Source organism: Hydractinia symbiolongicarpus, chromosome 12 (genome assembly GCF_029227915.1).
Source record: "Hydractinia symbiolongicarpus strain clone_291-10 chromosome 12, HSymV2.1, whole genome shotgun sequence".
NCBI classification, from domain to species: domain Eukaryota; kingdom Metazoa; phylum Cnidaria; class Hydrozoa; order Anthoathecata; family Hydractiniidae; genus Hydractinia; species Hydractinia symbiolongicarpus.
Window position 1 is genome coordinate 13,234,191 of NC_079886.1, and position 16,859 is coordinate 13,251,049.

The 16,859-nt window shown below is 34.3% G+C and overlaps 2 protein-coding genes across 4 annotated transcripts in view; one reads left to right on the plus strand and one right to left on the minus strand.

Moving 5' to 3' along the window:
- The window catches only part of LOC130622502 (ankyrin repeat and SOCS box protein 11-like), a 62,215-nt gene that overhangs the window by 30,210 nt on the left and 15,146 nt on the right, over positions 1 to 16,859 (minus strand). For all 3 annotated transcript variants that reach the window (XM_057437960.1, XM_057437959.1, XM_057437961.1), the window contains exon 3: positions 3,451 to 3,504. In XM_057437960.1, coding sequence (XP_057293943.1) covers positions 3,451 to 3,504 — 54 coding nt within the window. The remainder of the gene's footprint in view (positions 1 to 3,450; positions 3,505 to 16,859) is intronic.
- On the plus strand, positions 10,355 to 12,323 carry LOC130622501 (uncharacterized). Its single transcript, XM_057437958.1, has 2 exons — positions 10,355 to 10,988; positions 11,076 to 12,323. The coding sequence occupies exons 1-2, from the start codon at positions 10,910 to 10,912 to the stop codon at positions 12,320 to 12,322; spliced, it is 1,326 nt and encodes a 441-aa protein (XP_057293941.1). The 5' UTR covers positions 10,355 to 10,909; the 3' UTR covers position 12,323.

Sequence of the window (16,859 nt, forward strand, 5' to 3'; positions counted from 1 at the left end):
TTTAGGTTTCTTTTATGAAATAACCAAATTTGGGAAAGTAGTAATAGGCTGAAGTAATATTCGCTTGGAGCCGGAAGACCTAATGTCTCTGTCCAGGTTAAGACTTAGTAAAGGGTAAACTGTGTCACACGGAGGACACTTAGTGTAATGTGTTACAAATCCAGTGGAGCGCTTATTGCATTAAAGATACAGTATATTTTTCATAAACCAACATTCACAGGACTTATGATAAAGCCTATTGATACTTCTGCAAGGCAAATACAGTTGTTTAGCATTTTTCATTTTGCATAATAAGTTCCTGTGGATATTCAAAAATTTTGAGTGGCACTAGGCAGAGCGATTAGTGCAAGTAAATGTGTTGCAGATCCAGGTGGACAAAAAAATAACTTTCTAACCACTTTGTATTTATACCACATAAAAATTAGATTATGTATTTGGCACTGTGCTTTAGAAGCACATTTCCACTTTCTCTGAGTTGGATAAGTTATTTGGTCCTAAACCTGAGACACATTTTACCTGTTTGAATTATTTTTAATCCTGAGAATCACTTTGAATGTTTTCTATATATATGGTTTGTCAAAATTGATATGCTGTGAAAAACAGTTTATCGGCGTCTCAAAAAAATGGCTAAATTCAGGAACTCAGAAACTATGATAGTAGTAAAAATAAATTTTGGGTTCATTTCATCAAACTGGTTTCAAGTCATTATTTCAATTTTTACTGAAGTAATAGGACTTTTACTTAGTATAGCTTTTAACACCGCTGACACCAAAATGGCTGCAGGGACTAATCGGTTTGAAATTGATTTATAATATTTTATAACAACCTTTTTTTCTTATGTGTTTTTATTTTCCTTCAAAAGTTGTTGCATAGCTTATGTATATGACATTAGGATAAGGATGAAAAAGTTACTGTGGGGCATGAGTTTTAAACCTTTCAGCCAGAAATTTAAAAACTAATAAATGACAAAATCGCAAAAGTTTATCTTAAAAATTTTAATTTTTGTTAATGTGAAAGTAATCCACATGAAAAAGTTTCTGATGTTTTTTATGAAGAAATCTTCCATATTACCCATATGGGGTAACTTCAAGAACAATGAATTTTCCTGCAGGTTTTCTCAAATATGTGTAATATAATTTTAAAAATTGTGATGTAATTTTCCTCTTAAGTTTTGACTTTTAACCCAGCTAAAAAGCTCAGCCTTGTCCTTTCATACTTAGTCTAGCTAGCTAGGGCCAAAAATTTTAATATTAAAACTTGTCCTATTTTACTGATTATTAAGTAATAAATGCTAGAATAATCCTAAATCTAACTATAGGGTAGCTAAGTACGGAAGCCGATAGGTGCGAAAAATCTTTTTCTAAATTGTGTGAAAATGTTATTCGAAATAGTAAAAACGTTATTCGAAATGGTGAAAATGTTATTCGAAATGGTGAAAATGTTTGCCGAAATAGTAAAAATGTTATTCAAAATCGTGAAAATGTTTGCCGAGAAATAGTAAAAATGTTTCCCGAGAGATGGTGAAAATGTTTCTCTAAATAGAACTGGGACGAGTTAAGGTCTGGTGCCGAGTATAACGGTGGTACCCCGAAGTTCCCTTTTTTAGCTGGAAAAGTAAAAGAGAATAAATAAAGATGAACTTCTCTTTGTGTTACTTCTTTTTTAGAGTTAAATAATTGCATATTCGCCCATGTTGAATCCCTATTGACACTTTCTCCAGTAATAACTACTAGGAAGTTTAAAGGAGCGAGAAATCGTTTCATTAAAGTCTGTTTTCCAATAGGTAGCGAAGCGGTCGTTTATTTTGAAACTCTGTATTCTGATTGATTAGCGTCCTGAATCTGTGGCGCAAAAGTAAAAACTTGTTCCAACAATAGTTCGCCTGGGTGGGGCTGTGTGCACTGGGTAAAAAGGGGCAAGTCTCTAACTCTGTCATTTTGGTAAAATAGCTAATTTCTTAGTAATTCACCTACCAAATACCAATTCGGTTGTATTTTCTGGAGATTAAAACAGATGAGCTCTTGTACCTCGTTACCAAGCCTTTGCGGTCATAGCCTTTCGCTGTGTTCTTGTGGTCAATAGAAGATATAAAATACCCTGGAAACGAGGTTAGGGTCATGTATTTTGAGAAATATTTTCTCTTTTTTCGGGAAACATTTTTACCATTTCGAAAAAGATTTTTTTCTTTTTTGGAAGAGATTTTCACCATTTTGAAAATAATTTTAACCATTTTCAATAAGATTTTCTACATTTTGAAAAAGATTTTTACCATTTTGAAAAAGATTTTCACCATTTTGAAAAAGATTTTCACTTATTTGGGGAAAGATTTTTTGCACCTATCGGCTTCCGTAGCTAACCTACCTGTAAGAACAACATCAAACAACATCGAGGCTGTTCTCTTTTGTAAACAAACCCAGTGGTATTTTGTAATAAGTACCCGATTTTATGTGTGCATTTATTGCGCTTATGAGTGTAAGCAAAGCGCCCTGTACATAAATCCTAAAAATTTGTCATTGGCTTACTCTTCACGAATGACACCACGTAACTAATAAACCGTACTTTGCTATTTTCTGTAACCTATACCGAGATTTGGTTGTGATACATATCAGAATTAATTGTCTTAAAAGTTTTTACGAACAATGTTTACCGACTTATATTAGGCACATTTTCTATACAAATTTTACATACCTGTGGCGTGTTACAGTCAGATTTCCATAGAAAAAAGTTAGCCCCATTAAAGGGGAATATGGAATCTGATCATATTTTTGCAAAAAAGATTCGGCCGAGCACCTTGGGCACTGATTCTTTTGAAATTAAGAACAATAGAAAATTTAATACATTTAAAGCATACAGAAATGAAGTTGTTTCTCCTTCTGTATTCTTTCTTTCAAGGTTTGACGAACAGTTATAAAGATATTGAGGTTTAACAGGTTTTAATGACGTAATCAACCCGTCTGTTCTTACTGTTAACAAATTCGGCTACATCAAAGGAAAATGAACACATCTACTTTGCCTGTTATAGATAGACAGACACATACAGTTTTCTTATTATTATTATAAGAGATTCTAAGCTCCAAAAGGTGTTTTTTCTTTGCTTTTCTTAAAGTAAATTTTGATTCAAGCATTAAAGAAACACCGAGATACAGTTTAGTACACACACGTCATACATTCGAGTGGCATGGTTTTCATGTGCTTCTTAAATCAAGTTTTGATAACATACAATCGATGGAAAATTTAAAAAGCTTTCAATATATATTGGTCGATTTAAACCTGTTAAAAACAAAAACACAAAAAGGGTGTTAATGAAAGGGGCTTAATGATATTATATAACATCACCGTAGAAATGGTTGCAAGATATTGTATGAAAAATTTTTTTTTCACAAAAGCTTATAATATAAAGTGTAATAAAGTGCACAAAGCAGCATTTAAAAAATTTAAGTGAATGTATACCTGCACCACGTTCTATTAAAGTCTTTACAACTTCATGAAATCCCCAAAAACAAGCTAAAAAACAGAAAAGTATTACAGTTTTAGCTAATAACAAAAAGTTAATGATACTTACAGAAGTGCATAATAAACTGGTTCACAGTGACATGTAGGTATTTCTGCAGCATGTACAGATTTAGAACAGTAAGTGATTGCCATTGTTAATTGACTACTTGTTAGCCTGTGGAAAATTCCATATTTATTCCGCATTTGTTTTTTGTGCTTTCTTGTTAGCCTGTTAGCATGAAGTAAAAAAAATACTTTGTGGGGGAACCACAAGTGCAGTACAACTATTGTGAACATGGAGAGTGCGGGTATTATTATAACTAGGAACATGTCGAAAATACCTCCAAAATACATTTTTAGCTAAATTAAAAGGAGGTGGCACAAAGAGGAGCCTGTCTTCAAATCACATGTTAGCACAGTCACAGACTTACATGTATTTATTATCTTCAGAGCTAGTAGCACAATAGAAAACTGTCATTCATTCGTACTAAAATGTTCTGTTATCCTATTGAAGGTTATTTCACATTAATCGCATACTAAAAATATCCATTGGTATTACTGTGGAAAGTTTATCATTTCTTGAATATGATAGTTTAGTAGGCGACGTTTCGGGAGAGCCTTCTCCCATCATCGGGCAAAGTAAAATAATGTTGCGCATGTATTTATATAATTGCAGAGGATCGAAATTCATAAAAATTAACCAATCAGAAACGAGCTGATAATTACAGTTAATTACGGTAATTAACATTTTCGGACATGGATGTAGGTAACTACTTTTTCTGTAGGGCTGGTAACCAAATCTCAGGAAGTTGATACGAGATGCTGTTTATGTGTTTGTTACGTTCTACACTGTTGATGGTTTCTTTAATCTTCCTGGCCGTTGTTCTGGATTCTCTGTCAATGATTTTCTTCTCATCCCAATTAAACTTATGATTTCTGCTCCAGCTGTGGTCCACAATTTCGTTTTTCTTCACATCTCCGTTTCTCACTGCGCGCATATGTTCTTGTACTCGTTGCTTAAACTTTCTTTTTGTTTCGGCTATATACACTGCATCACAATCTTTACACGGGATTTCGTAAACAACATTCCACTTTCGCAACTATTTCTTTATTTGGAATTGAAGCTGGAACACCGTTATACAACCTATCAAAATTTGTTGCTTCTATCCTCAGCAAATTCACAGCAAGTGACCACAGCAAAAACTCAAAAGAATTTTCGGAATACATCAGAGAAATAAAGATAGCAGACGCAGAATGCATGGTATCATTTGATGTCACATCACTCTACACAAATGTTCCCATAAAAGACACCTTAAATATCATTAAAGACCTTATCGAAAACAATGCTGCATTCAGTGAAAAGACAAAGATTCCAGTACCGGATTTTCTGCGTTTGGTCGAACTTGTTCTAACCAAAACATGGTATCTGTTTAATAAGAACTTCTACACTCACACAGACGGAGCTGCCATAGGAGGCCCTGCATCATCAGTAGTCGCAGAAATATACATGCAAGCACACGAGACAACAGCATTAGTCACATCAGACAGACGTCCAAAGGTTTGGAAAAGATTTGTTGACGACGTATTCGCCATAATCAAAAGATCTCATCTAGAAGAGTTCCATGAACACATCAACGGCCTACATCGACAAATCAAATTCACTGTTGAGCTTGAACACGATGGAAGTATCGCTTTCCTGGACACTGTGGTCAAACGCAAGAATGGTTCCATTTCAGTTTCAGTGTATCGTAAACCAACACACACTGACCAGTACCTTAACTTCCAATCAAACCATCAGAAATCTTGCAAAGAAAGTGTCATATCTTTATTACTGAATCGTGCCAACAGCGTTGTCAGTGACAAACAGGAGAGGAAAATAGAAATTCGTCTTGTAAGAAATGCATTAAACGCAAATGGATACAGTCATAAAGTCATCACGCAAGTAGAAAATAAAATGAAGAGAAGATGCAACGGAGACAACAAGGAAACATCAGAGGAATTTATCGCATCAGCATTCCTACCCTTCGTACCAGGTACCAGCGAGATCCTTCGTCAAGTTTTAAGGCCACACAAGATCAAATGCATTCTTACCTCTAAAGACACCCTAAGAAGCACTTTGTCTAAACCAAAAGACAAAATAAACCTGGAAGAACAAAGCAATGTTGTTTACGAAATCTTGGTAAAGATTGTGATGCAGTGTACATAGGAGAAACAAAGAGAAAGCTTAATGCGCGCAGTGAGAAACGGAGATGTGAAGAAAAACGAAATTGCGGACCACAGCAGGAGCAGAAGTCATCAGTTTAATTGGGATGAGAAGAAAATCATTGACAGAGAATCCAGAACAACAGCCAGGAGGATTAAAGAAACCATCAAGAGTGTAGCACGTAACAAACACATAAACAGCATCTCGTATCAACTTTCTGAGATTTGATTACCAGCCCTACGGAAGAAGTAGTTACCTACATATAGGTCTGAAAATGTTAATTACTGTAATTAACTGTAATTATCAGCTCGTTTCTGATTGGTTAATTTTTATGAATTTTGATCCTCTGCAATTATATAAATACATGCTTAACATCATTTTACTTTGCCCGATGATGGGAGAAAGATCTCCCGAAACGTCGCCTGCTAAACTATTATGTTCAAGAAATGATAAACTTTCCACAGTAACTAGTGTATAGTTCAACATTACTTTAGTTCCTCAATGAATATACAAGGAGTTCAAAAAGAGAGGGAGATACATCTAAGCAACTTCCTTTTAAATTTTGTTCCATTTTTTTCTTTCTTTACGCACTTCTTTAAAACCCATTCATTGCGCCGTTTTTGCTGTATTTGTACATGCCGAGAGTGAGATGGGAGTTTTAACGACAAAGCAGAACTTTTAAAAAACTTATTAAGAACTATAACACACACAAATTAAAACATGGCTCTACTTTCAGTAGGTAAAATTGAAGAACACTGTTTCAAATACATTGGATTAAACATACAACACACAGAAAATGGTATGACAGTGTGTCAAACAGAATCCATATCAGGCATGCATCCCATTGCTCTCTCTGCTATTTGCAAAGCTATGAAATTTTCAGGGCTGACCAATGCAGAAATTGCCAAGATTAGAAGTGAGCAAATTGGATTGCAAGTCAAACTAGACTAGATATGTTATGGTGTTCGTCACCTCAGCATATGCATCAATCATAATCCAGAAGTGAGACATGTCATCACTTGGTAGAAACGATAACCTCAAGCTTGTTATGTTCTGTGATGCATCTCATGCGAATTTGCATCAGATGGTGCATCTAGTGCAGGAGGACACGTCATCTTTGTTGTTGGGGAGAGAAGCAGCTGTATCCTCAATTGGTGTTCCAAGAAAATAAAGAGAGTCGTTGAAGTACAACAGCTGCAGAAGTCTTGCACTATCAGAAGCTTTGGATGATGTTATTTATTTGAGAGAAATATTGTGTGAATTATTACAACTTGGCATGATGGAAACACCTGTGGAAGCTAATATTGACAACAAGAATTTACACAGCCTAATCCATTCAACAGAGGTTATCAGTGAGAAAAATTACGAATTGAAGTTGCAGCGATCAATGAAATGTTGTCCCAAAAAGAGATAACAAAAATCAAATGGGTCAGCACTAGGACAATTAGCTGATGGATTAACTAAACAAGGATCAAGCTGCCAGAAGCTACAAGAAGCTATAACCTGTGTCAAGCTGGATACTGACTAGGTGTGGACCATAGTTTATTTTACACTGTTGACTAGATATCACTCAGTCGAAGTTGCGTTATTTTTTACTTTATCGAAGTTATATTATTTACAATTATTTCCACTCACACAGAAGAAGAGAAATGGACAAGTGTGTTAGACTGCACATTTATGTATTGTTGTGTTATATTTTAGATGCTGTACTAACAATAACTGGTGGGTGTTTAATATATTATTAACACAATCAATGTGTGTTTATTCCTGTTTTGCAGGATCCACATAATAGTTTGAGCTTTTTTATTCAATCCATTAATTTCACGTTCAGTTATATATCTGTTTATTCTCATAACTATCCTGGTCACCACCAAATGATGTTTCCTTAAATTTATTTACGGCTTCATGGCTACTGTTAATGAACTTATCCATCAGATTTATTGTTTTTTCATTATTGGAGGATTCCAACTTATCATCAACCTCATCTGATACTGCTCCTTTTGCTTCTTTTTTTGCTGATATATATGAAATACCTCTTGGGGCTGCCCTGACAAGCTTCGTTACTGTAGCAGCTGCTGTATAATCTACATTAACACTTTATTCCAAAAAGTATAACAAAAAGATTGCAAAAACTGTTGAGCTATCAGAACTACTTATCAGTAAATCATTAACTGATGCTTTCGTCATAGATTCAAATGACTTTAGCCATCTCCAGAGTCCATACTTAGAAGTAATGAATGGCATTAGAAACTGTGACTATAAAATAAAATCAACTATTGAAGAAAATTATCAAAAAACAGTTAGGATGAATGAAAAAATTTAAAAAACACAATAGAAAAAAAGTAGTGTTTGCTATGAATTGTTTTTTAACTGCTTATCTATGTGTAATAGTGAATTGTTTCAAGGGCAAGGGTGATGCATTAGAAAGGGGTAACTATAGAGGTTTGAAGTTGGTTGATCAAGTAATGAAAGTTATTGAAAGAGTGATTGATAAGTTACTTAGAGAAAGAATTGATATAGATAAGATGCAATTTGGTTTTGTTCCAGGGCGTGGCACTACAGATGCAATATTTTTACTCAGACAGCTTCAGGAAAAGTATTTAGGAAAGAGAAAGAATCTCTATTTTGCCTTTGTAGATTTAGAGAAAGCTTTGATAGAGTGCCACGTAAAGTTATTTGGTGGGCTATGAGAAAATTAGGTGCGGATGAGTGGCTAGTTACGATGGTACAGTCTATGTACAGCAATGCTAGAAGTCGTGTCAGGATTAACGATTCACTTAGTGATGAATTTAGTGTAAATGTTGGCGTACATCAGGGTTCTGTACTTAGTCCTTTGTTGTTTATTCTAGTCTTAGAAGCGCTGTCGATGGAGTTCAAAACAGGTTGTCCATGGGAGTTATTGTATGCAGATGATTCGGTTCTCATAGCAGAGTCGATGGAAGAATTAGTTGAAAAGTTTGAGAAGTGGAAGAAAGGACGAAGAAAGGAAGAAAGAGAAAGGGCTAAAGGTAAACACAGCACAGTCTAAAGTCATGATTAGTAGCATTGCAGCCAAGTGTGACCTTGTAGTTGGAAAGTGGACTTGTGGAGTTTGCAAGAAAGGGGTTGGTAGTAACTTAATTTTTTGTCAGACTTGCAAGCATTGGGTACATAAGAAGTGCAGTACTATTAGTGCAAGGTTGAGAGCTGACATACAGTTTGTATGCAAGCGTTGCAAAGGTGAGATTATGGAGAATGAAGTATTTCCAGCTTTAATGATGTACAACAGTGGCTCGTTAGAGATAGTTGAGAGCTTCTGTTACTTAGGTGATATGTTGGGCAGTGAAGGGGGTGTTGGAAGAAGTGTTACTTGCAGGATAGGTTCTGCTTGGAAAAAGTTTAGAGAGTTACTTCCTTTGTTGACTAGCAGAGTCCTGTCAATTGAGGTAAAAGGTAGGTTGTATGAGGCCTGTGTTAGAAGTGTTATGTTGTACGGTAGTGAGACATTGGCAGTAAAGCAGGAAGATCTTGACCGTTTAGAAAGGAATGATATGAGAATTGTTAGGTGGATGTGTAACGCCAGTCTGAGAGACAGAAAGAGTTCAGATGAGCGAAGAAGCAGGCTAAGTCTCCGTAGAATTAAAGATGTTATTCAGATAAGAAGATTGAATTGGCTGGGGCACTTGGAAAGAATGGAGGAGGATAATTGGGTAAGAAAGTGTAGAGACTTGATAGTTCCTGGGGCAAAGCCCAGAGGCAGACCGAGAAAGACTTGGCAGGAGGTTATAAGGACAGACTTGATACAGAGGAAGTTGAGTTTAGATCTAACACAGTCTAGATCAGATTGGAAGAGGGTCATTAATATACCCCGTCCAACCCATGCTAGCATGGAAAACGGACGTTAAGCCGAGAATGATGATGAGAATGATGATGTATATAATAATGCGCTAACTGTGTGTGTGTGTGTGTCTGTCTGTAACAGGCAAAGTGGTCAATTTTTTCTTTGATGTTGCCGAAAAATGCATGTCTAATATGTTAAATTTTCTGACGTTAGTGCGCGACGTCAATAACACTACTTCAACGTCAATATCCTATATTAAATTAATGAAGCCATTACAGTGCACCTAAAACTTTGAGGCCAAATAACTTGGAAACGAGCTGGTGACGTCAATGATTTTTCACCGTGTGGGTAACTAGGGACCACCTAGGAACAATTTGGGTAAGTTTCTCAAAACTGGGTCCCCAATTCCGTTTCAGAATGGACGAGTTGATGACGTTATCAAAAAACCTTTAAACCGTGATATCTCTGCAACCGTTTGTCAAAAGTACATAATCCTATGCAATTTCTTGATCAGCGTTTCAAGATTTATACGATGAAGGCAACAGGTATACAAATTTCTGAAAAACATTTTTTCGGTTTTGACAAGGCCATTGCTGACGTCAGCAAAATTTTTAAATCCTTATATCTCCTTAGGCGTTTGTTGAAAACTTATAATCCTTTGCATTATTTTGATCAGCGTTTCAACCTCTACACATTACAGACAACAAATAAACTAAATTTCGCCAATTTTCTATTGTATCTGCACTGCTGACATCAGCAAAAAATCTAAAACAAGCTATTTTCTGGTGTCCTTTTGCCTAAGTGAATTTTTCAACGGGCCTTAGGGATCGTCTCAAAATGTTCGTACGTTTTTTTCGTATAATTATACGAACGCTACGAAGTACTTCGTTTCGTGAAACGAATGTCATACGAAGTGCTTCGTTTAAAATAAAAAATATAAACGAAGTTTATACGAACTTTTTTAATACATGATACGAACTTAAACGAAGTTTTTTTATCATACAAAATAAAATGATACGAACTTTGAACGAAGTAAATTGCTATACGATCTTGAAACGAACTTCAAAAGTACCGGCGTAATAGCGCGTAATTATTTCAATACAAAATCAGAAACAAAAGAATTAAACGAAGTTTTTTTGACATAGGAAAAGAAATGATACGAACTTTAAACGAAGTAAATTGCTATACGAACTTAAAACGAACTTCAAAAGTACCGGCGTAATTGCGCATAATTATTTCAATACGAAACCAGAAATAAAAGAAGTAAAATATACGATTTATTTTAATAGTTTCAACCAAACTTAAATTTAATATCAAGCATTTGTATTTCCTTTTTAAAATATCGAATTTAATTAAATTAAACAGTTTTTTTTAAAACTAGCTACTTTCATAGCATGTCTAAAAATTACGACAGTGATATCGATTGGATATATGACACAGCCAGTTCCGACGACGAGACTGATTTGTTGCAAAGTATATATTTTTTTATTTTTTTCTCCCCTTTTTTTAAACTCTTAAATTTATTAATGTAGTTAAAATTCAATTTACTTATTTTTTTAGATAAAAATAAAAGACGAGGAAGACCAAGCATACACGAGAAATATCCGGAAATAATTACTTGTGTCAAGACGTTGATAGAACAGGGTTCTGCTGAAGCTCACTTACGTCGGAGAGACAGTGTTATGTACACAAATGGGCTTTCTTTGAATGATATAGTTATGCACGTCAAAAAAACCTTGGGTATAACTGTTAGTCGCCACACCATTCACAGATTAATGCTTCCACCCCGAAAAAAAAACACAGCGAGTAAAAACTACAAATGTCTGATAGACGCACGTGTTCCTCCAAAAAGAAATACAAAAGAAAAAAAAACACACGACGACTTTCATTTCACTTGCGGTCAAGTTCGCATAGTTAACGAAATGGGATATCTTTGCAAAGAAAACACACTTATGCTGTCCGTAGACAATAAAAATAAAGTTGATGTGGGTATTCCAGCGAACAGCAGACGAACGAAAATACGCACTTTTCATTTGGTTAACGAAGCACCAAATTATAATGATCACGATTTTCCAAATCCAAACTCAAAGCTTGTGCCTGCTGGCTACCAAATACTAAAGGACCGAATACAGCGGAGTCGTTCTCTTTCTCCTGCAAAGAAAATTACTTTTCGACGCAAGCGATCTTTATCCGAAGGATCAAACATTGACAACCAACTCAAACGATTTGTAAGAATATCGAAAGACAAGTTGAATCGTTCAATAATAAACTGGCCGCGTTCTGGAAAACTTCTGGTGCAGTTGTATCCATCGCGTCTTATTGAAAGCACCAACGTGATGCACGTCAATCATATGATAAATTTGATTGAAAAAGAAAGAAAAATAAAAGAAATCGTTAATGTTGTTGCGATTGCTGACGGAGGCCCTGACTGGTCAGTTAAGGGCATTATTAATTTCATGTCTATGGGTTTGCTGTGGAGAAATCTTGAGCTCGACACATTTGTTGTACAATCATACGCACCTGGTCACTCAAGATTTAATCCCATTGAGAGATGCTGGTCTTACCTGACTAACAGGATCTCAACAGTAACTTTGCCAGACGATATTGAAGGAGTAACACCACATCAAAATGACGTTGAGGGGTGGATGAAAGTTCTGGACAGAGCTGTCGATTTGTGTGCTCGATTTTGGCATAATAAGACCTATTGTGGATTCCCCATAGCTGTGGAAACATTAATGTTAATGTCGCGCCCGAAGAAATGCAACCTCCGCAAATTTCCTACATGCATTTACTGGAAAATCCCATGACTACTGACCCAACCACATTTCAGCTTTTTACTGAAATGAATGATCCAGTTAACTCGACGCCACTTCCAAAAAAAAGAAAAATAAATTCTTGTGCTTGTTATATAAAACAGCAACTGCAAGCGTTGTATACCGAGGAAGAGCTAGCGGTAGGAAGAATACAAGGTGGTGTTCGAAATTACCAAACAGGAGCGTTAAACACTTCTTCCCTCTCTCCGAATCGTATGAGTGTTATAGTGCGTCAAGCAAAAAAACGGTACAGCGATGAATTTATGGAAATGAAAAATTTAAATGAAATTGTGAACTCAAAATGCAGACAAGTAAAACGAAAATTAATCGCCAAACAAAAAGCCAGAGACAATGTTTAATGTTTTTAAAAGTATTTTATCGTTGCGTTTTTAGAAAAATTTGTATATATTTTAACCACTGTTTGTATATATTTTAGCATATTTTAGCACAGTTTGTATATATATTTTTATTGCAAAAAAAGCAAAAAAACAATAAAAAAAATAGCAACTGAAATTATTTTTACCTATTCACCAATAAAATTGTGCCGTGACAAGATAAACAAACATAAAAAAACATGCATGCAACCTGAAAGCATATAATCAGCCTTATTATTTGCAACGCGTAACGAAGCCAAAGTTGTTATTATTAAAAGGATAAAAAGTTTACACTTCATACAAAATTTAAAATCTATATTTAAAGTTGGAGCCTGGTTTATTCTTATGATATTCTTAACTTTTGACCCGTTTTGCATCCTCGATATTCCTACAGAAAATTCTTGTAGAAAAACGTGAAATAATACGCAATGATAGGGCGAGCAATATTATTTAAACTTATTTTATCTAATTCAAGTGGAAGCAATATTTTAAAACATATTATTTAATTCTAACTAAATAAAGTTTTTTTTTTTTTCGAAATAAGATGCAGTAAAGATAGCGCAATAAACTTAGTAAACAAAACAAAGTTTTTTTTGAAAGTTTTTTTTATGATATAAGACGCGTAATAACGTGAATAATATTTGTTAAACGAATTTCGTTAATGAAACGAATTTTGTCATTGTTAAAAAATATTTAAATAATAAAGACCTTAGATAATAAGTCCAATTAAAATAAACGAAGTTCGTATAACGAAACGAACTTTATAATTGTTGAAAAAAATTAAATATAAAGACTATAGATAATAGTCCAATTACAATAAACGAACTTCCTATAAGCAAATTTTTATACGAACTTCTTTAAAAATGATACGAACTACATACGAACTTTATTTTAAATGATACGAACTTTATACGAACTTTTAATTTTGATGATACGAAAAAGTTCGTATTAAAAATAAAATGATACGAAAGATTTAATAAATCGATACGAAGTTTTTTATACGAATTATACGAACTACGTACGAACATTTTGAGACGGTCCCTTATCGACTAGTATTATAAGAATGGATGATAAATTCAATTAGATTTGCTACTCTGATAGTGGCTACTGGAGAGGTAAAAGTGCGATAAGTAAGTTAGCTAACAAAGCTGGTACAGCAATGAAGAAACAGAAAAATGGCTACTAAAACAACCACTGTATCAAATATATCTACCAGCACCAATGTATGTGCCGAGACCTAAATCTTCATATTCTATTTATGCTACACCTAATGATATAAATAAGGTAGATATTTGTATCTTCCACATGATAAATACAAAAGAAAAACATATAAGTATGCTCTTTGTGTTGTAGATGTAGCCTGCAGATATAAATCAGCATATTAATTAACCAGTAAAAACTCAAAAAAAACTGCTAAAGCCTTTGATTAAATATATGTTAATACGGAATGAAAAGTCCCCAAAACATTGATTTGTGATGCTGGTAAAGAGTTTTTGGTGATGTTACCAAACTTATAACAAGTATGATGTAATAATACAATGTGGTGATCCTAGCCAGCATAGATGTCGAGGCATTGTTGAACGATTTAATAAAACTTTAGCAGATAGACTATTTAGTTATCAATACCATAAGGAGTTCGTAGACCCATCAAAAGGTAATAGGGGGTTGATAGATTGCAAACTGTAGCAGTGCTTTAAATAACGAAAGAACAAGGCTAATTAATGTGAAACTGTAGATGCTATAAAACATACTTTAGTAAAGCAATGATTTTCACAGCCCATCAAAGGTGATAATGAAACATTACTTGATGTTGGTACTAATGTTAGGTATCTATATGAGCCTGGTGAATTGGAAGGACAAATTTATAAAAAGATGAAAACGATCTACTGATCCAATATGGTCAGTGGATGTATAAAAAATAAAAAATAGACATTAAAAGTAATCAACCAACGTTATAATATTTAGATATTGGTCGTAAGAGATCCTTTGTTTTTGAAGGGCTTCAACCCATTCAGAATCTTTAGATATAGGTTCTATAGTCTTTCTATTTCTTTTTGTCTAGGCTGTGTTTTTAATTGTGGAAACCTTTTTGCATAATCATTCCTACCCAATACTAGAAATATCTTTATTGACCATATAAGCGATTTGGGACTCGATTATGTTCTTCTATTGTTAGATGTGAAAAAGATTGATTTATTAATGTAAGGTATATATGTAAAATATACTTGTTTTTATAAGACATCAGCTTGTTTTTCTTTAACAAAGATTCTAATATAGAGATGCTTAGTGGTATAGTGTAATTGTATAATGCATTGTCTGTATTATTAATCTGTTTTTATCACTTTATCAGATACATTTTGCTCTTGTCTACATCAGAACTGGTTTAGAATTACAATAAAATTCCCATCTCTCTTGTATATACACTTCTTTCGAAATGTACAACGTCCAAAAACGTAGTATGAAGGTGCATAAACACGAATATCGCTAACTACACCATATTTTGGACAAACTAGTGTAGATGATGTTCTGCTTTTTATCTTTTCTGCATCACAATAACAATCTTTATCATCTTTATCATCAGTATCACTAGAATAATCATCCGTATGATACCACAAATAAGCAATTAAACCTTTATTCCCTAATTTTAACATTTCTTCATCTGGAAGTTCATTTGTCTATACCATATATATTCCTTTAAGTGTATTTAGACGCATATAAAAAATTCATCACAGCAGTGACCATGTTTCATTAAACATCAGATGGAACCGGCATCACAAAATCACGTCCATCACATGATGACATCATATGAAACCGACATATCAAAAATATATAGATTACATAAGAAACAGACATGTGTAAAAGTAGTATGTACTTGGGGAGTCTAGCATAATTTTTAAAAAATAACTCGAACCCCCAAGTACTATACTACTGAACGAGAGGAACGACCAACCCCTGCCAAAAATGACATTCATAATTTTTTCTCCAAACAGCCAAAACAGAACAAGAAAACAAAGAAAATAATTGTATTAGATTATTACATGTTTTCAAAAATTTTCGCGACAATTAAATTTTGCGATTTTGCAAAAATTGCGAAATTTAATTCTTGCGAAAATTAATTCCCTTAAGGGATCTAGTTAGTTATAACGGCTGAATAATATATATTTCGTGAATACTTCAGCGGTGAGAAAGTGCTTTAAATTTTATTCAAAATATTGCCCAACCTCAATAGTTGTTTACAGCTAATCAAAACCCTTAGAAAAGTCATACCTTTTTGTCCTTGTTTATAACTGAAGCCATAATGAACGGAAATAAATAAATTGAAGAGGCAGCTTTTTTCGCCGAGAATGTCAGATGCTACGGTCAGCGGTGGTAATTGTGACTGGAATTGGGGTTAAGAAAACTGCTGTAAATTTAGCAGTAGTGGCATTTCAAAATCACATTAATACAGTTATCTCAGGGTAACTTGTGCTATCTAAGATAACTCTATTAATGTGATTTTGGAATTCCGTCATTGAGAAGTGCTTTGCCCTGAGTATAACAGATTGAACGGAACCAGATGGAAGTTGCCAGGCATATGACTGAAATTAAATAGGACGAAATGTTAAATTGGTACTGTAATAACACTTAGCAAAGCACTTAAAGGAGAGACAACAACAAAAATTAAATAGGGAAACGAAAACGAAACCCAATTGTAAAGATTTAGCATCAAAATTTTTTCTTAGGCGAGCACTGAGTCTGCCAATGTGTAAATTCCCCCTTGAGCATTATGAAATACCAATGGATATTGAAGATATTATTTCGGTTTGTCTGTTCAGTATTCATATTACTGTGGAAAGTTTATCATTTCTTGAACATGATAGTTTATTAGGCGACGTTTCGGGAGATCCTTCTCCCATCATCGGGCAAAGTAAAATGCTGTTGTGCATGTATTTATATAATTGCAGAGGATCGAAATTCATAAAAATTAACCAATCAGAAACGAGCTGATAATTACCGTTAATTACGGTAATTAACATTTTCGGACATGGATGTAGGTAACTACTTTTTCTGTAGGGCTGGTAACCAAATCTCAGGAAGTTGATATGAGATGCTGTTTATGTGTTTGTTACGAGCTACACTGTTGATGGCTTCTTTAATATTCTTGGCCGTTGTTCTGG